General features: G+C 37.9%; 2 protein-coding genes across 4 annotated transcripts; both read right to left on the reverse strand.

Moving 5' to 3' along the window:
• Positions 1-49: 49 nt before the first annotated feature.
• dram2b (DNA-damage regulated autophagy modulator 2b) lies at positions 50-4,995 on the reverse strand. Of its 3 annotated transcripts, none has more exons than XM_029432153.1 (8): positions 4,768-4,995; positions 3,803-3,996; positions 2,773-2,840; positions 2,375-2,517; positions 2,014-2,191; positions 1,728-1,810; positions 1,525-1,617; positions 50-1,015 (listed from the first exon to the last, which is right to left on the reverse strand). In XM_029432153.1, the coding sequence occupies exons 2-8, from the start codon at positions 3,931-3,933 to the stop codon at positions 881-883; spliced, it is 831 nt and encodes a 276-aa protein (XP_029288013.1). In that variant the 5' UTR covers positions 3,934-3,996; positions 4,768-4,995; the 3' UTR covers positions 50-880. The 3 variants fall into 3 exon arrangements, with proteins under 3 accessions (XP_029288013.1, XP_029288011.1, XP_029288012.1); XM_029432151.1 differs by having other exon boundaries at positions 3,803-4,001; XM_029432152.1 differs by lacking the exon at positions 4,768-4,995 and adding an exon at positions 4,642-4,759 and having other exon boundaries at positions 3,803-4,001.
• A 4,170-nt stretch (positions 4,996-9,165) lies between these two features.
• Positions 9,166-16,521, reverse strand: cept1b (choline/ethanolamine phosphotransferase 1b). Its single transcript, XM_029432789.1, has 10 exons — positions 16,301-16,521; positions 13,522-13,787; positions 13,201-13,375; positions 12,870-13,017; positions 12,639-12,780; positions 11,319-11,403; positions 10,972-11,103; positions 10,431-10,589; positions 10,186-10,311; positions 9,166-9,804 (listed from the first exon to the last, which is right to left on the reverse strand). Exons 2-10 carry the CDS (start codon positions 13,713-13,715, stop codon positions 9,682-9,684), a joined length of 1,284 nt encoding a protein of 427 aa, XP_029288649.1. The 5' UTR covers positions 13,716-13,787; positions 16,301-16,521; the 3' UTR covers positions 9,166-9,681.
• Between the last annotated feature and the right edge of the window lie 320 nt (positions 16,522-16,841).

Genomic DNA, 16,841 nt, shown 5'->3' on the forward strand with positions numbered 1-16,841 from the left:
AACACACACACACACACACACACACGATGAATTCTAAAGCAGACATAAGAACTGTGTAGATAAAGAGAATATATTTAAAATGAGCATTAATACATTTGAAATAAAAAGCCTTGGTCAGTTATTTTAAAATTCAGTTAATTGTTTAAAGACAGAATAAAGAAATAATACAATAAAAATTAATTGGCATATTTAAAGAGCTTCAGCCCCTCCCTTCGTAAAGTAAACTGCGCATCGCTTTAGGGGACTTCTTAAAGAAGACATCTTGAATATGAACCTTTACAGTAAAAAGGGAATTATACTGTAACACCCTTAGTAATAGTGAACATATGAAACCATCCTGTATGGCGTGCAGAGACGTACAGTCTAAACATTACTTTAAATAAAGTATATATATATATATATATATACACACACTTTAAATAAAGTATATATATACCATATGAGCCCCAGTGGGCTTCATAGACCCATTACAGAAGTAAATTGTTGCATTTTTTGTTATGAATAGCAAGTATAAATGATATAACGTGCAGCGCTGAAGTGGACAAAGTCACAGAGGGGCCGATGCAGTTTGAGGGGGAAGGTGCAAAGCGTCTTAAAGGGTCATTTCACCCAAATGACAAAACAATTAATGCATCTCTCCTCCCCTTTGTATTACATCTCCAGGATAGTCACGTTTAAATGCTGTAAGAAGCTCAAACTAAATCAAAGCCAAACTATTTGTACAGATACCGTTAGAGGGAAGAGAGGATGTGTTTGGGTGTACTGACCCTTTACAAGCCACAACACCAGCTTTAAGAGAGTCTTCATAAAAAGCCTGTTAACGTGATTAGAAAAGGTTTTAAAGAATCTGTGCAGAAGCAGCAGGACGCTCTGCAGACGGTCACGTTCCTCCCGCCAGCAGTGGAGACGACTCGGAGGCGTCACGGTGGGGATTTGACGCTGGGACGGCAAAATGTGACCACGTGTCGTACAAGTGGCTGCTCTGCAAATGTGCTTCTGCTCGCAACGTTATTTTCTTCATAAAAAAGAAAGAAAGAAACAACGTTAGGAAATGTTCTCCGTTTGTCATCACAGAGCTTTAATAAGGCTTTAAAGGAAGAGTTCAACATTTTGGTAAATAGTCCTACTCTCTGTTTCTGATGGATGTTGCTCAGGGCGACGGCGGCGCATAGAGACGCAGCGGTCAGTAGCTCCCAGGAACATTACTCAGTTTGTTTTTTTACGAGAGCTTGTACGGCGTATGACAGAGAGGCATCAACATCGGAGAAGGACGCGTGTTTGGTTACAGATTCAGCGAGCCTGCATTTAGGAGACTGTCTGTGAGTCGAGCCGTATATATATTAAATGTTTCTGTACAGACATAAATGTTTTTTTGATCTTCTCATTTTACTGCAAGAAAGCAATTCCCCAAAATGTTGACCTTTTCATTTAAGCCATGAACCTCCACAGATTATGCCACATCTTTTGTCTGGTCAGTCACAGTACACATGACCTTCAAACAGCAGCTGTGTGGAGGAGACATACCTGAAAGTCTCTGATATAGGTGAGGAAGAAGCTGATGAAGGACAAGGCCAGAGACCATTCAGACACAGTGCTGATGATGTGAGCTGTGTAACCCTGAACAAACACAAACATCAATATAATGCTGCAAAGAGTTACCAACCAAAACATCTCTTTTATTTTAGACAATGTTCTTGTGCAGCCAGATTTAATGCTGCAAAACTGACCGTCTCTCCGGGAGTCCAGTGCAGCTTGTTAGGTACGTCCACCCCCGGCAGACTGCTGTACATGATGACTGAGGAGACGAACACTGAGAGGAGAGGACGCCGTTAAGGATCGCAGCTCACTCGGCATTAATACTGTAAGAGCCAAAGATGGTGTTGGAATAACCAGAAATGTAATTATTATGTTCTGCGTACATTGGGTGTCGTTATGCTAATATCCTGGTCTCATTACAACTCTGCTCTTACTGCCTGTAAATCAACGAGTGTTTCCAGCTGTGTTTAAGGATACTGGTGATGCAGCTGCTCACGGTCCAGAGTCCGATGCCGAGGCGGACCAGGTAGGTGGTCCTGCTGTGGACGTGAGGCTGCATGTGGAACGAGAGCAGCGTCTGAACCAGGATGTAGAGAGCCCCGACCCCGAAGGTCAGCACCGCGCCCACCAGGTGCATGGAGAACAGCGTGGTCTTCTGCTCTCACACACACACACACACACACACACACACACACACACACACACACACACACACACACACACACACACACACACACACACACACACACACACACACACACACACACACACACAATCACTGATGACACGTTCAACACTTCACACACAGTTCAGCTGATTCAGGAGCAGCAGCGCTCACCTGGAAGTTGGCGACTACGCACATCCCGAAGGAGCTGATCAGGCCGAGCAGCAGCCCGAAGCGGTTCAGTCGTTTCAGTTTGAGCTCGCCTTCACCCGTCAGAGCCTCCACCTGTTTGTAACGCACGTACACCGTGGCCATACCTACCATAATAATAGGCAGATTAATTGCTACGGTCAAATAATTTTAGTTATTTTACCCTAATTTAAGTTTAACATACAGGATATGATGTGTTAGTCGTTATTGTTTGTAATGGTTTAATATCTATTTACTGGATTTTAGACAAAATATTTGTGTTTATGGAGAAAGAAAAGGAAATGGATATTGACTGATATATTTTAATTAGACTTTGTGTGAGTGTGTGTGTGTGTGTGTGTGTGTGTGTGTGTGTGTTTTACCTAAAAAGGATGACACATCCAGCATGATGCCGAACACACACCTCTCTGGTGCCATCGTTCCTGTGTCGCTGCAACAAAATGTATTAAAGTTTGACTTGTTTTGTAAAACAATTCAGAATAGAAATGTAAGATGTAGAAGAAAGGTTGATTCTGGAGTCAGTACTAAAACTTATATGTTGGCATCAGTAGCTAAATGAAGAGAACGGAGAGATTGAGAAGCATACTGTAGCAACAGTAACTAAGGGGGCGGGGCTTTGAGAAGCATACTGTAGCAACAGTAACTAAGGGGGCGGGGCTTTGAGAAGCATACTGTAGCAACAGTAACTAAGGGGGCGGGGCTTTGAGAAGCATACTGTAGCAACAGTAACTAAGGGGGCGGGGCTTTGAGAAGCATACTGTAGCAACAGTAACTAAGGGGGCGGGGCTTTGAGAAGCATACTGTAGCAACAGTAACTAAGGGGGCGGGGCTTTGAGAAGCATACTGTAGCAACAGTAACTAAGGGGGCGGGGCTTTGAGAAGCATACCGTAGCAACAGTAACTAAGGGGGCGGGGCTTAGCGAATGGTTCGTTAATCATCTTATAAATATAAGTTCAAGTTGCTTAAGAATTAAAGAAGAGTGGTATGTCCAAAATAATGACAACGACGGACTGCAAGTCTGCAAATGACATACGAGGGGATTTAAAGCTCAGTGGAGTCCAAGAAGGGAGGCCACATGTTTTTTATTTGTCTGCAGAACCACAAAGTATAAATCTTTCTCTTGTGTTAAGAGCTGGAAGACATCTCTTAACAGTAATATGTAACGTTTTTCCAGTTTAGCCAAATACTTTGTAAAGGTTGCGATCTTGTAATTAGATCCTATTTCTAATTGTATATTATATTTCTATTATATTTTGTGATTCTCAAAACAAAAGGGACTTTGATAATTGACTGTTCTGATTGCATTAAAAAGGTATACTATGATCTTTTCTTTTACACATTGGTGTGTGTGTGTGTGTGTGTGTGTGTGTGTGTGTGTGTGTGTGTGAGACCTGATGTAAGGCACCAGAGGATCCACATGTTTCAGGACCACCGCTGTGATGTAAGCGAAGACAAAGGACGCCGCCGTCCAGACGACCATCGCCGCAGGCAGGAAGCACAGACCCTGCTGGAACCACCACATGGTGTGTGTGTGTGTGTGTGTGTGTGTGTGTGTGTGTGTGTGTGTGTGTTCTGCTGGTTCACTCTGTCCTGTACACAACACACAAACAGTGATACACACATTTAGATAAATTACAAATTGGTCTTAATCATCCTCATCGTCTTCTTGAGAATGTGGCACACATATATATATATATATATATATATATATATATATATATATATATATATATATATATATAAATAATATATATATAAAATATATAATATAAAATATTTTAATATTTATATATATATTATTTTATTTATATTTTTATATATATTTATATATATAAAAAATGAAATACGTTTAAATGATGGCATATCTTACACATGAACTAAAGATGTCGTGGTACAGTGTAGTAATCGATTTAAAGAAGTCCCGTGTTCTCACAGGAAGTGAAACCGAGAGTCAGGATGTTTTGTATAATTAGCTGCTTCTCTTTTACTCTCGCCAAACTCCATTAATATATTCACGCTTTTTCCAAAAAACAAGTTTACACGTCTTGTACATCATTTTTTAACTACACGATAAAAAATATCAGACACCCAACGATACATGGAACAGCATGTATACAGCACATACATGTACACATAAAGCTAGTACCATTAGTTAATCGTAACTGAAATCACAGATTATTACTAACACCTAGCTAACTGATGTTAGCTAAACCCAATAGCTTTCGCTCACCAATATTAACGTTGTATTTCAACGGTTTTACCGTTTCATGTGTTGGAGCACACTGCTGTCGGATTGAGGAAATAACATCATGTGAAGCAGCCGCACTGACACACAGTCTGTTTTAATGACACTCACGTTATCCGAGTCCTCCTGCGACCATAAACCTTCCTGCTTCAACACAACTCCTTTAATCCTCTATTTACAACCCCGACTCTGGTGTTCAGATCTCCGTCAACCGTCAACAATGCTCGGTGTACTGCTGGAGTCCTATCTATGCCAAACTTCCATTAAAAAAACCATGAAGTTTAAAAGTAGTCACAGGGTCCTGGTACTCGTTCCATTCAGAGTGAAGCACGCATGCGCGGGTCAACAGCAAAACAAACTTTAGGGAGATCTCCGCCCTGAATTTGGCCTCAAAGGCGAGTCGTGGCCTCAGTTGACTCTTCAGCACGTGAGAGGAAGATCACATTAAATGTTTAATGTACTTATATTAGTTGTTTCAGGATACTGATCAGCAGGGTGTTCAAGTCAATATAATTCAGAGGCTTTATTGACATTTCGCATGTGTTGCAAAAGCAATTTAAGATTATGAAAGACAATGAATGAAATTAACAAAAAATAAAGTGAATAGCAATATCAGTTAATATAATAAAATAAATAATGAAATGAGTAAATAAAATATATATAAATATATATACAGTATACATACATATATGTATATATACATATAGTAATATTAAGCATATATATGTAATTTAAGCAATTAGTATTGGTACAATTTCAATGTGACTTAACTTTAAAAATGCAAGAGTTAATTTACTGATTATAACATAAAGAGCTGTTGTTCAGGATAATACAAGATATCTAATATTCTATAGATAACAAAAGACAATCTGATAATACAATAAAAACAAAGAGATGTTAATAGTAGATACCATACCATAATTTTAAGCTCCGTACTGAATGTTGTTCTCTTCATCAGACGACACAAACCTGCAGGAATGAGGAGGTGAATCCATCCGTTTGAGTGTTTTCAGTGAAACAACAAACTGGTTCCAGGTGTGAGTATGAAGCATACGGAGGAGAGTGTCAGCTGATCTTGTTTACTGTATTCCTGTAACTTATACACAAGCTTTCGAGAGCAGAGACACACACAGTGACAACAGCTCTTCACATCTTGCCCACTGACTGACTGACTGGCATTACACAGGAGTAAATGCAATACACGATATAAAGAATAAACTACCTAAACTACAACATGATCTTTAGAGATTGTATGCCTCCATCGAGCAGGTGGCTCGTTATTACACATTGAACCTTTAATGTGAGCTGACCTCAAGTCAGACATGGATTCACTTATGGAAGGTTTGAGCTTCATGTCCTTGATATCAGACGTACGTGGAATAAATGCTCCAACATCTTTCCACACTGACCTGACATCAGTGCATGAACACGCTGCTGTGGTTGTGAGAACTATACAGCAGCGTAAAACTAAAGTACTGAAACATCTGGATGTGACATTCAAGGAACGACGGTTTGTATTCAACACTTCTTTAATGGATGGATAATGTACCTGGTTGTTTACATGTGATGTGTCAAATTAAAAGACTTGAGGAGAAATGGACCTTTAATTATGTGACGTTGAGCCGTTTCTTAAAGGATCAGTTCACACAAATCACAAAAATATGAAGATCTCAAAGTTTTCAAGCCGAATACAATGAATGAGATTTAGTTTGAGTTCTTTTCAGGAACAATTAGGCTTGAAATATAATTTTATTCTAAATATTTTAATATCCCTGCAACACTTTCTAACTTTATTCATAACATTCTAATTATTTCTTAAAATATTGCAAATTAATGATAAAAAACTTCACTTTATTATGAAGTTTATATAAAGTTACAACTTTAATCTCAAGTATTGCAACTTTTTCTCCTTTCAAATGTTTTCTTTTACTTCATATGACTATTTACAAAATTACAGATATAGTCTCATGATTTAATTTAATTTATTTTTTATATTGCAAGTTTTATTTTCTCACTTTTTTTCTATTATATCGAAACATAATTATTTTTACTTTTCTTCTCAGAAACAATTAACCAAATGTAATTCTTAATATATTTTTTTTCTTGTAACCCCTTTATTCTTATTACTTTATAGATTAATGCGTTATGACTTTGTAAAATCATAACATAATTCTTTACTTTGTAACTTTGTTCTCTTTATTGTATAAATCATAATATTTCTCTATCCATGTTAAATACTGCAACGCTTTCACGAACACATGTTTGTGATTTGGGTGAAGGGACTCGTTTTCTCAACAACATTCAGATAACTGCAGTTTACGAACAAATCACCCTGAACCTGAACGCGTCCAGTGCAGATGTAATTAATGACTCACTACAGTAAACGCGTCATAGATCTTCTTAAACACTTTAAAAAACTCTAGAAATCAGTACAGCATCTGCAGACTGTTTGACGAAATATAAAAACAGGCACAATATGCAAAAGCAAGAAACTAAACTCTTGTTAAAGGACAAACTTGTTCTCCACATGAACACATCACTACAGGCTCCCTGCAGAAGCAGCAACATCAAACACACTCAGTTTCAGATGATGAGGCGGCCACTTCAAATAAAACAGGTTTTTATTAACGGTCAGGGACAAAAGTTTGATCTGATTCTCGTCAGTCGCCACTAAAGACTGATGTCGTCCTGGGACTTTATCTCCTGCACACTCCTGCTTCAGCAGAAACACAACGTCGACCAGATTATTAATGAAGTTTACATCTGCTACGAGTAAAAGGACATATCCATGTCGATAGACGGAAATGTATTCGCCAACTACTTTGATAATCGATTCATCGTTGGTCATTTTACATCTAGAAATGTCAGAAAATAAAGTTTTTGAGCTTCTTAAATGTGGAGATGACCTGCTTTATATCATATTAAAGTAACTGGACTGACAAACGAAGACGTGTAAAGACATCACCGTGGACTTTAAGAAACTGAGAGAGCATTGTTAAAACTATTTTCTGACATTTAGACCAAACGGTTAATCTAGAAAATCATCAGACATGTTTGATGATGAAATAATGGTTAAACAAGTTGCACAGGAAGGAGTGACAGAAGTAACCGGGTCGTCACACCTCTGCGTACGTCTGGACGCCAGTCAGTTTTGAGTTTAAATATTGTGTGAAAGATTCTAATCGTGGTTCTCCGCTGCCTTTTTTAATTTAATTTTAATCTATTTACAGTAAACATAAGTGTAGAAGAAGCATTAACTAAACCTAACAAATATATTAGCAAATAATATTACGTGACAATAAATACACTAAATCGACCCACGTGTGAAAAGTGCCCGAAAAAAACAAAGTTTTTTACAAACTATAATATAATATAATATGATATATGATATACTATACTATAATATACTATACTATACTATAATATACTATACTATAATATACTATACTATAATATACTATAATATACTATAATATGATATACTATAATATAATATACTATAATATAATATAATATACTATACTATAATATGATATATAATATACTATAATATAATATATACTATACTATAATATACTATAATATACTATACTATAATATACTATAATATACTATAATATGATATACTATACTATAATATAATATACTATACTATACTATAATATACTATACTATAATATGATATATAATATACTATAATATAATATACTATACTATAATATGATATATAATATACTATAATATGATATACTATACTATAATATACTATAATATAATATACTATACTATAATATGATATATAATATACTATAATATAATATACTATACTATAATATACTATAATATACTATACTATAATATACTATAATATACTATAATATGATATACTATATATAATATAATATACTATACTATACTATATATATATAATGATACTATAATATACTATAATCTATAATAATACTATAATAAATACTATAATATACTATAACTAGACTATAATATACTTAATACTATAATAATAACTATACTAACTATAATATAATATACTATAATATACTATACTATAATATACTATAATATACTATAAGATACTATAATATAATATACTATACTATAATATACGATATATAATATACTATAATATGATATATGATATACGATACTATATAATATGATATAATATACTATAAATAATATACTATAATATACTATAATATAATCTAATATGATATAATATACTATAATATGATATAATATAATATACTATACTATATAATGATATAATATAATATACTATAATATAATATATATTATACTATATATACTATACTATAATATAATATGATATAATATACTATAATATAATATGATATAATATACTATAATATACTATACTATAATATTCTGCTGGTTTGTTCAATAACAACATTCTGAAGTCGACTTTAAGTTTCCTTCAGAAACATTTCTGCTGATGGCTTGCAGCTTCTCGTGCAGGAGATAAAGTGGTTTTAAAATCATACATGAAGCTTTATAAATGTGTCAAAGCAGGAACTCAAGAGAAACGCACAGACACTGTAACAGTTTGGTATTTACAATAGCAAAAAGGTAAAGTTATGCAAATGTTACAAAAATTATAATTATGAAAAGCAAAGAGTTTGATTCATTTCCTATACATTTCTTTGCACACTTACAGTTAAAACATTGAAGTTTCTCTCCTCGAACATACTGAGTAGCACCTGTACGCTCCTGAAACATCCGCTCATGAGTTCGTCAGAAGGAGAATCGTTATTACTGCGGCAGAAGATCAAACTGGTACAAATTCTAATTCTGCTCTGGTGAAAAAGAAACAAAGACAGTAATACTCCAGTATCTTAATATATATTATTTGTCCTCACATTCAGTTGGCAGAAGCACATACTTTTACACCACGTCATCCTCTGCATCTCTACGTGGACAACAGAGGGAAGAAAAGATGAGCGCGACTAACAGGAAGGGACAGAGTCAGTAATGGCCGGCGTGTCCTCAGTGAGGAGCTGAACTGAGCACTGAACAAGGCTTGATTTTGAAAACAAAAATGTGAAGATGGCAGGCAATCTGGTTGCAAACACTGACACAGTAACGCACCAAGTCAAAGAATGAAATGATCTGCAGGAGAGAAAGAAACGGCGTTAAACAGGAGCTGGGGAGTAAACTGAGGAGGAGACAAAGTTACTTATCTATAGGTCAAATCTCAGTTTTAATTCATAACATTATACTTTTAACCTAATATATTTCATATGTCTCTTAACCTTTACTCAGAATCTCTAAATCACTCAGTTTTAACCTATAAAATAATACATTTAGACTTAATATCTTATACTTTTGACTTCATAATTATAACTTACTATTTCAGAAATTGCACTTTAATTTTTGTCCATCCTGACATTTAAAGAATTGTTTTATTTCGTCCATACAGACAAACATCCATCACTGACTACATGTAACGTTACCGAGTACATGTATCCAAATCATCTTGTGTGTACTTACCAATGCAATCCACAGCACCAGGTACTCGTCAATAAAACTATTGAAATACTGATCCAGGAACAGTAGTCCTGGTCCCAGGAAGGCTAAATCGTGGAGATGCATCTCACTTTTTGTCATATGTGCGACCTGTGGACAGACAGAGAACCAGTCAACATCACACACAATCTCTCACACGCACACACACAATCTCTCACACGCACACACACAATCTCACACACACACACACACACACAAAGTTCACTTACAACTAATTTATTGGTGATTTTGGCTGAGACGAAGCCGAACGCCAGGATATAAAGACACGGATGCTTCTCGAAGAGCTGGACAGCAGACTTCTTGTATATCATCATCGCCAAAATTATAACTGAACCAATATGCAAGACGGGAGACAGGACGCTGGTTCCCTGAGGACACACACACAAAGACACACACTGTTAGTTAGTGTGTCAGTGGAAACACACAGTGGAGCTGCTCGGACACAATCCGCAACATGAACCGACGCTTACGTAACAGAAATGATTACATTTCTTTTGACATTACTCATAAATGCACATGATGTGTAAACAGTTGGAAAGTGTTTGGTTGCCTTGGAGGTCAACCTACGTGCTAATACTAAACTATGCACTCCGATCCAACACGAAGTTTCTTTCTTTCTTTTAAGTAATAGAATATTTCTGCATGTGCGCACACTTTTACACTGATGTATTGATGATAAAACAATACCCCCCCCCCCCTCGACCTCTTCGATTACTTCTGAGGGAGAAGCTCTGAAGCTTCCAGACTTACTGCTATTGTGGATCCGTTTTTGCCCACACCGCCCGTAAAAATGACTCTGAAGTAATTGGTGCAGGAGAAGATGGCTCCTAAAAAAGTGCAGATGGCAGGAACCATTTTCATCTGGATATTTAGGATCGGAATCTAGAAATAAAGACATCAGAAACACAAAGACTCAGGAACGAGAACACAACTCGAACTTTTACATCAGAACATGCGTCGATCATAATGTAACCTTCCAGCTGTTGTGGTAGTTTGTAATGTTAATAATTACAGTAGAAACAAACATCATTACATAATTACAGCATCATCAGAATCATTCATTTCAATCTGTAGGAAGTAGAACCGATCACAATTACCAGAGACTGCCAAAAAGCAGATCCTCCCACGGCGGCCAGCAAATACATGATTATTATGAAGAGTTGCACCTCAGTCACATCGATGCTGAGCGGGACGAGAAAGCAGAGAGTTGACAGTGAGGATCAGTGACGTCACCCTGCAGCCTTCTTCACAACACACAGCTGGACGTGGAGCTGATGGGACTCTGTTGTTCTTCCGCACCACACAAGTCTCATTTGGAGGATTAAACAGGAAAGTATCTGAATTAAAGGTGCAATCAGTAACAGGCTCTTTAAAAAGCAGAAGAGACTTCAGGAAGTTGGTGTCGTTTTTTTCACATTTCCGTTTGTGTACAGATTAAAACAAACGAGATAAAAGATGATCCGTGAGCTTTAGAGGTAGGTGCAGTTTTGAACCGTGGACAAAGCCAAGCTAGCTGCTTCCCCCTGCTTCCAGTCTTTATGCTAAGCTAAGCTAACAACGCCCTGACTCCAGATCAGTACTGAAAACACAGACAGGAGATAAATATCAAACTGAACCCCCTGACTCTCAGACTGTGTTCACTAACTACCAAACAAACATTTTCATTATCAATTAATCTCTTATTATTATTTTTATATTCACAACTCACTTTTCACATTGAACCGGTCTTTTATTAAATAAACTAAAAATATGGATATTTGTCTAACTTAGTAAAAATCTAGTTTTCCAATTTAAAATATAAACATTGGTAGTTTTGAGATCACGCAGTCTGCAGACAGTGTGCAGACTGTCAGTGTGCAGACAGTGTGCAGACAGTGTGCAGACAGTGTGCAGACTGTCTGCACACTGACAGTCTGCACACTGTCTGCAGACAGTGTGCAGACAGTGTGCAGACAGTTTGCAGACAGTTTGCAGACAGTCTGCAGACAGTTAGCTTCCTTCAGCTGATGTTACAGAAGAGCCGTGTTTTACTGACTGCACCTGAAGCAGAACAGACATGTGACTGCATGGAGGTCAGAGGTCATTGTGGGAAGAGACAGCAGCGAGCCATGCAGGGGCAGCCAGGAGGTTTACCATCGTGTTCCACAGACAGGGACCCACAGTCACTGTGAGCATCTGTAATCCTGCGAGACACATCTGCACCTCTGTTATGTCAAATCTACACACAGAACACATCTACATTCAGTGAGACGGCACATGTAACCGCCATCATCTGATGAAATCACTAAAGCTAGCTAGTTCCACTTTTAAATAAATAAAGTGATCGTCATATGTTTTCACAACTCAATGTTGCAACCCCCGAGATCAACGTACTTAGTAAGAAATAAGAGAAGAAAGAAGCAGCTTTGTTGACTCACATGCCGAAGCGCAGCGTTCCTGACACGTATGTTTGCCAATGGGCACAGTAGAACATAAACATCCCGGCGAAGCAGCAGAAGAACATCCAGTCCGGGTTGGTGCCCATCTGCACTGCTATGCTGGTTCCTAACACCACAAACACTGCAGAGACAAACACAAACAGCAGGCGTTACAATAAAAAGGGCTTCAGATTCACTTAGTGGAACGAAGTCAAACGGGAGAAAACTGACCCGTGGAGAGGGAGTCACAGCCGTGGTCAAACAGCTCGCCCAGCGGAGAGCTGCTGTTGGTGCGTCTGGCCTGCTTCCCGTCAATGGCGTCCAATGACTGGTAGATAAACAGACCAACAGCACAGAGCAGGTACGCCCAGAGAGGAGCCTGAAACAACACACACACACACACACACACACACACACACACACACACACACACACATTCACGTGGACCTGGTGTGGTGCTCTGTCTTTTTAACAAACACAAATTAAAACATAAATTCTAGCGTTTAATATATTTTAAGATTTAGACCGTCCAGTATAACGTTGTTTCAGAGGGATGGCGAACCTGTTCAGTGGCAGTCGGGCAGTAGTAGATGAGCACGAGGGTGGTGAAGACGTTGGTGGCCAGACCGATGATGGTGATGAGGTTGGGGGCAATCCAGGAAGGGACTCGTCCCACCAACCATTCCCAGTAACGCTGCATCAGAGGCTCCAGCAGGGAGCGTCCAGCACTGCTGTACCTGCGGGGACGAACAACAGCCATGTGAGGACATGATGCACCCCCAGAAATAAGGCACGGGTGAATTTCCTTTTGGGATTAATAAAGTTCCCTCTCATCTTATCAGGTGTTACTTGAGTGTGTCTCAGTCAGCAGAGCAGGACTCACCTGTGCTCCTCCAGTCTCTTGAGCTGGTGTCGGGACAGGGGGGGTGAGGGCAGCTCGATCAGCCTGCGCAGCACTCCGGGGGCCAGCCAGCAGGCCGCCTCCATGCCCATGCCCTGCCCAGGGTCCTTGTCCCGGCCAAGGCTTCGGCGAGAACGCAGGCCCCCCCCTTGCTGCTGCTGCCCCGTCACGCTCATGGAGCCCTGCTGCCTGCTGGTCTGGTCCCTGATGGCTCTGGCTCTGCCTCTGCCACTGTCCTGCTGGAGGGGCTAAAGATCCACAGTGGGGCTGGATGAGGCTTGATATTACGTAGAAACAAGAACCCAAAACCACAATACTGTCCCGTGACAATATCACAACATACTGTATGAATACAGAATCACAAAACCTGTGAAGCATTTAACAAGGCTGCAAGTAATGAGGGTTTTCATGATCAATCTGGTGATTATTTTCTTATTTTATGTATTTATTTGTTAATAATTTGGTCTATAAAATAAAAAAGATGCACCAAACCGCTTTTTTTCAGTTCCGATTCGATACCTGATATATCTGCAGATACCGATACCTGGTTGTTGGCTAGCATGAACACCTGGTGTTACTTTTGCACATGCTTGATTGAATTGGTAGCATTGTTCGATGCAGCATCGAATGTTGGCACGTCTAACTCAAAGAACTCTGTGAGACACAAAAATATGGGGACTCCTGGATATCTTTGTAAAACTGTTTAATTACTAATTAATTCATTAATTGGTGTGGAAATAATGTATTTAAGACTTTAAGAGAATATCTTTAAGTTTAGGGTTAATGTCCCTTGTGTATGAATTATTAGGAAACACCTCTTTAACATCAGGAGAGATAAATATATAGTCAGATAGCTGATTTCACTCGTCTAAAAATAAAAGTCCTGCAATCAAAATCTTACTTAAGTAAAAGTAAAGAAAAAGTGAAAGTAATGGTATCAAAACATACAAAAAGTAACTTACACATTATGCAGAATGGCCCAATTCAGAATAATGTACATTGTATTATTGAACTTTAGATTAATTATTGATGGATTCATATGCATGCTTTAATGTTGCCGTTTTTAACTATTTCATTTTTTTTTAAATATATATATATATATATATATATATATATATATATATATATATATATATATATATATATATATATATATATATATATATATAATTGCCGGGTAGCAAGAGATCAATAAAGTATTGTCTATATCTATAATAATTAGGGCTGTTGAATTAGCTCGTTCATTTAGATTAATAAATCACAGAAAAAATAACGCAACAAAAAAATGAACGCAAGATTAATCGCGCTCTTAGATGCTCCTTGACGTCACCGACGCGGCGCGGCCACAGCAGCCTCGTCAACGTGATGAAGTGGATGAGAAAACGTTTCTTGATCCAGTGAATGTAAAGTTCACATTAATAAAGTCCCGGATGTAACTGTTGATGCTCCGTTCTGTGAGATTCATGCAGCAGAGAATGTTCCAACCATCGGAGAACTTTAAGATGAAATGTTATGAAAGGGTGATCCATCACCAAATGTATTGCAACGGACTGCAGGTGGTAGAGGACCGGGGGCTAACGGAGGCTTTACAGATGATTCAAATGACAACTTTTAAAGATATTGTTTATTGTGCAATGAAAGATGTTATGCCAGATTTGAAATTGCACTTTATGTCAAACTGTTGGTCTGTGTCGTCTAAGATAATTGTGGAAAACAAGATATTGGAGAAATAGTATTGAAATAAAAGACATGTTGACCTTTAAGTTTATAATGCTACTCATTGATTAATCTTCCAAAATCCATTTGAATATTTTGAAATGCTTCTCACAGCAAATATTGATACATGCGAGTAATTTAAATTAATTAAATCACAAAGCTTGTAATTAATTAGATTATTTTTTTAATCACTTGACAGCCCTAATAATAATAATAATAATAATAATAATAATAATAATAATAATAATAATAATACATCATAACTTATTTGTTGATTATATTTTGTATTAATCTGAATCTGCAAAGTAACTAAAGTTATCAAATACATGTAGCGGAATATAAAGGACAATATTTGCTCTGAAATGTAGAGAAGTAGAAGTATAAAGTAGCAGAAAATGGAAATACTCAAGTAAAGCAGAAGTACCTCTAAACTGTACTTCGTTACATTCCACCACCAAGATGATCAGACAGTCACGTGTGTTATTGTTAGTACCATTGATTACATCAGGAGTGTACTACAGGATTAACCACATGAATGCTCAAGCTACCTGACATGAATATGAAGTATGACTACCAATATCTGTAGACACTGACAGCGTTTAATCAGCTAATTGTTGCTAACTGTACAAATCATAGACAGTGTGTACGACCTACTTGATGGACCGTGTCTGCGTCACTAAACCATTTCTTGTGACTGTCAGCAACACATGAGCTACTGAGGACAGCAAAACAAGCAGCTACCAGCGGTTTGCTAACGCTGCCTAGCATACTAGCTGCTATCATAAGTATCACTGCTGTTGAAGATTAGCATTAGCTGGTAGCTACGGAAGACTTGTGACAGTTTAGTTATTTAAAATCACTCGCTTGCTGTTGGCTTGTTGTCACTTCTTTACCCAAACATGTCTGATAATATAATCGTCCATTAAAGATTTTGATTAAATCAGAGTGTACGATTGACACCTGCGGTGATGGCTGCGGCTAGTGGAAGTTAGCTTGACGAGCTAACCCCAGACACAGCTAACTGACGGATGTAACACCGACTGACCTGGCCGATTAAAGGACGAGAGCCGCGGACAGTCCGGGGGGCGGTGAGTGCGCTTCAAGCCGGCAGACAGGACCCCTCTGTGGGTGGTTAGTTTGAGAGTTTCTCTCTATAAGACGTAGACCACCGGAGGGACGTTTTGCAGCTGGAGGTGGATCACCAGTACCGGTGTCACTGTAGTTGTGACAGCAAGCTAGTTCACGTCAGATCACGTTAGCCATCACAGAAATCTCGCGTAGCTTTGTGGTTGTAATGAAGACTTTTTACCCTCAGCTCGGTCTCCCAGGCTCATTGCCTTGCCTTGCATTGCCTGGATCAAGATTACTCAATTTGCTTTGCCAGGAGGTCACTTTGTGAAACGACAGGAGGACAGGGGCCAGACAGGTGTACGCAGGAGCGTTTCTAGGATTTTAGGACATTCAGGGCTTAGCCCAAATCTCTGTCAGAGGATCCTCCCCTGGCACTTTTTAAAAAATCTATTAGTCTGAACTCTGGCACCTTATTTATATTTGTATTTCTAAATTAAGATTTTCCAAAATGAAGG

This window comes from Cottoperca gobio, chromosome 5 (genome assembly GCF_900634415.1).
Source record: "Cottoperca gobio chromosome 5, fCotGob3.1, whole genome shotgun sequence".
NCBI classification, from domain to species: domain Eukaryota; kingdom Metazoa; phylum Chordata; class Actinopteri; order Perciformes; family Bovichtidae; genus Cottoperca; species Cottoperca gobio.

Bases quoted from the DNA above. Each gene is read 5' to 3' on its own strand.
- dram2b (XM_029432153.1), bottom strand. From the start codon at position 3,933: ATGTGGTGGTTCCAGCAGGGTCTGTGCTTCCTGCCTGCGGCGATGGTC. The intron at 2,841-3,802 runs GTCTCACACACA...ATTTTGTTGCAG, and splicing joins CCTCTGGTGCCTTACATCAG to CGACACAGGAACGATGGCAC. The intron at 1,811-2,013 runs GTATCCTTAAAC...CTCTCCTCTCAG, and splicing joins CGTGAGCAGCTGCATCACCA to TGTTCGTCTCCTCAGTCATC.
- cept1b (XM_029432789.1), bottom strand. From the start codon at position 13,715: ATGAGCGTGACGGGGCAGCAGCAGCAAGGGGGGGGCCTGCGTTCTCGC. The intron at 11,104-11,318 runs GTAATTGTGATC...CTTTATTTCTAG, and splicing joins CTGCTTTTTGGCAGTCTCTG to ATTCCGATCCTAAATATCCA. The intron at 10,590-10,971 runs GTAAGTCTGGAA...GTGTGTCCTCAG, and splicing joins AAAACGGATCCACAATAGCA to GGAACCAGCGTCCTGTCTCC.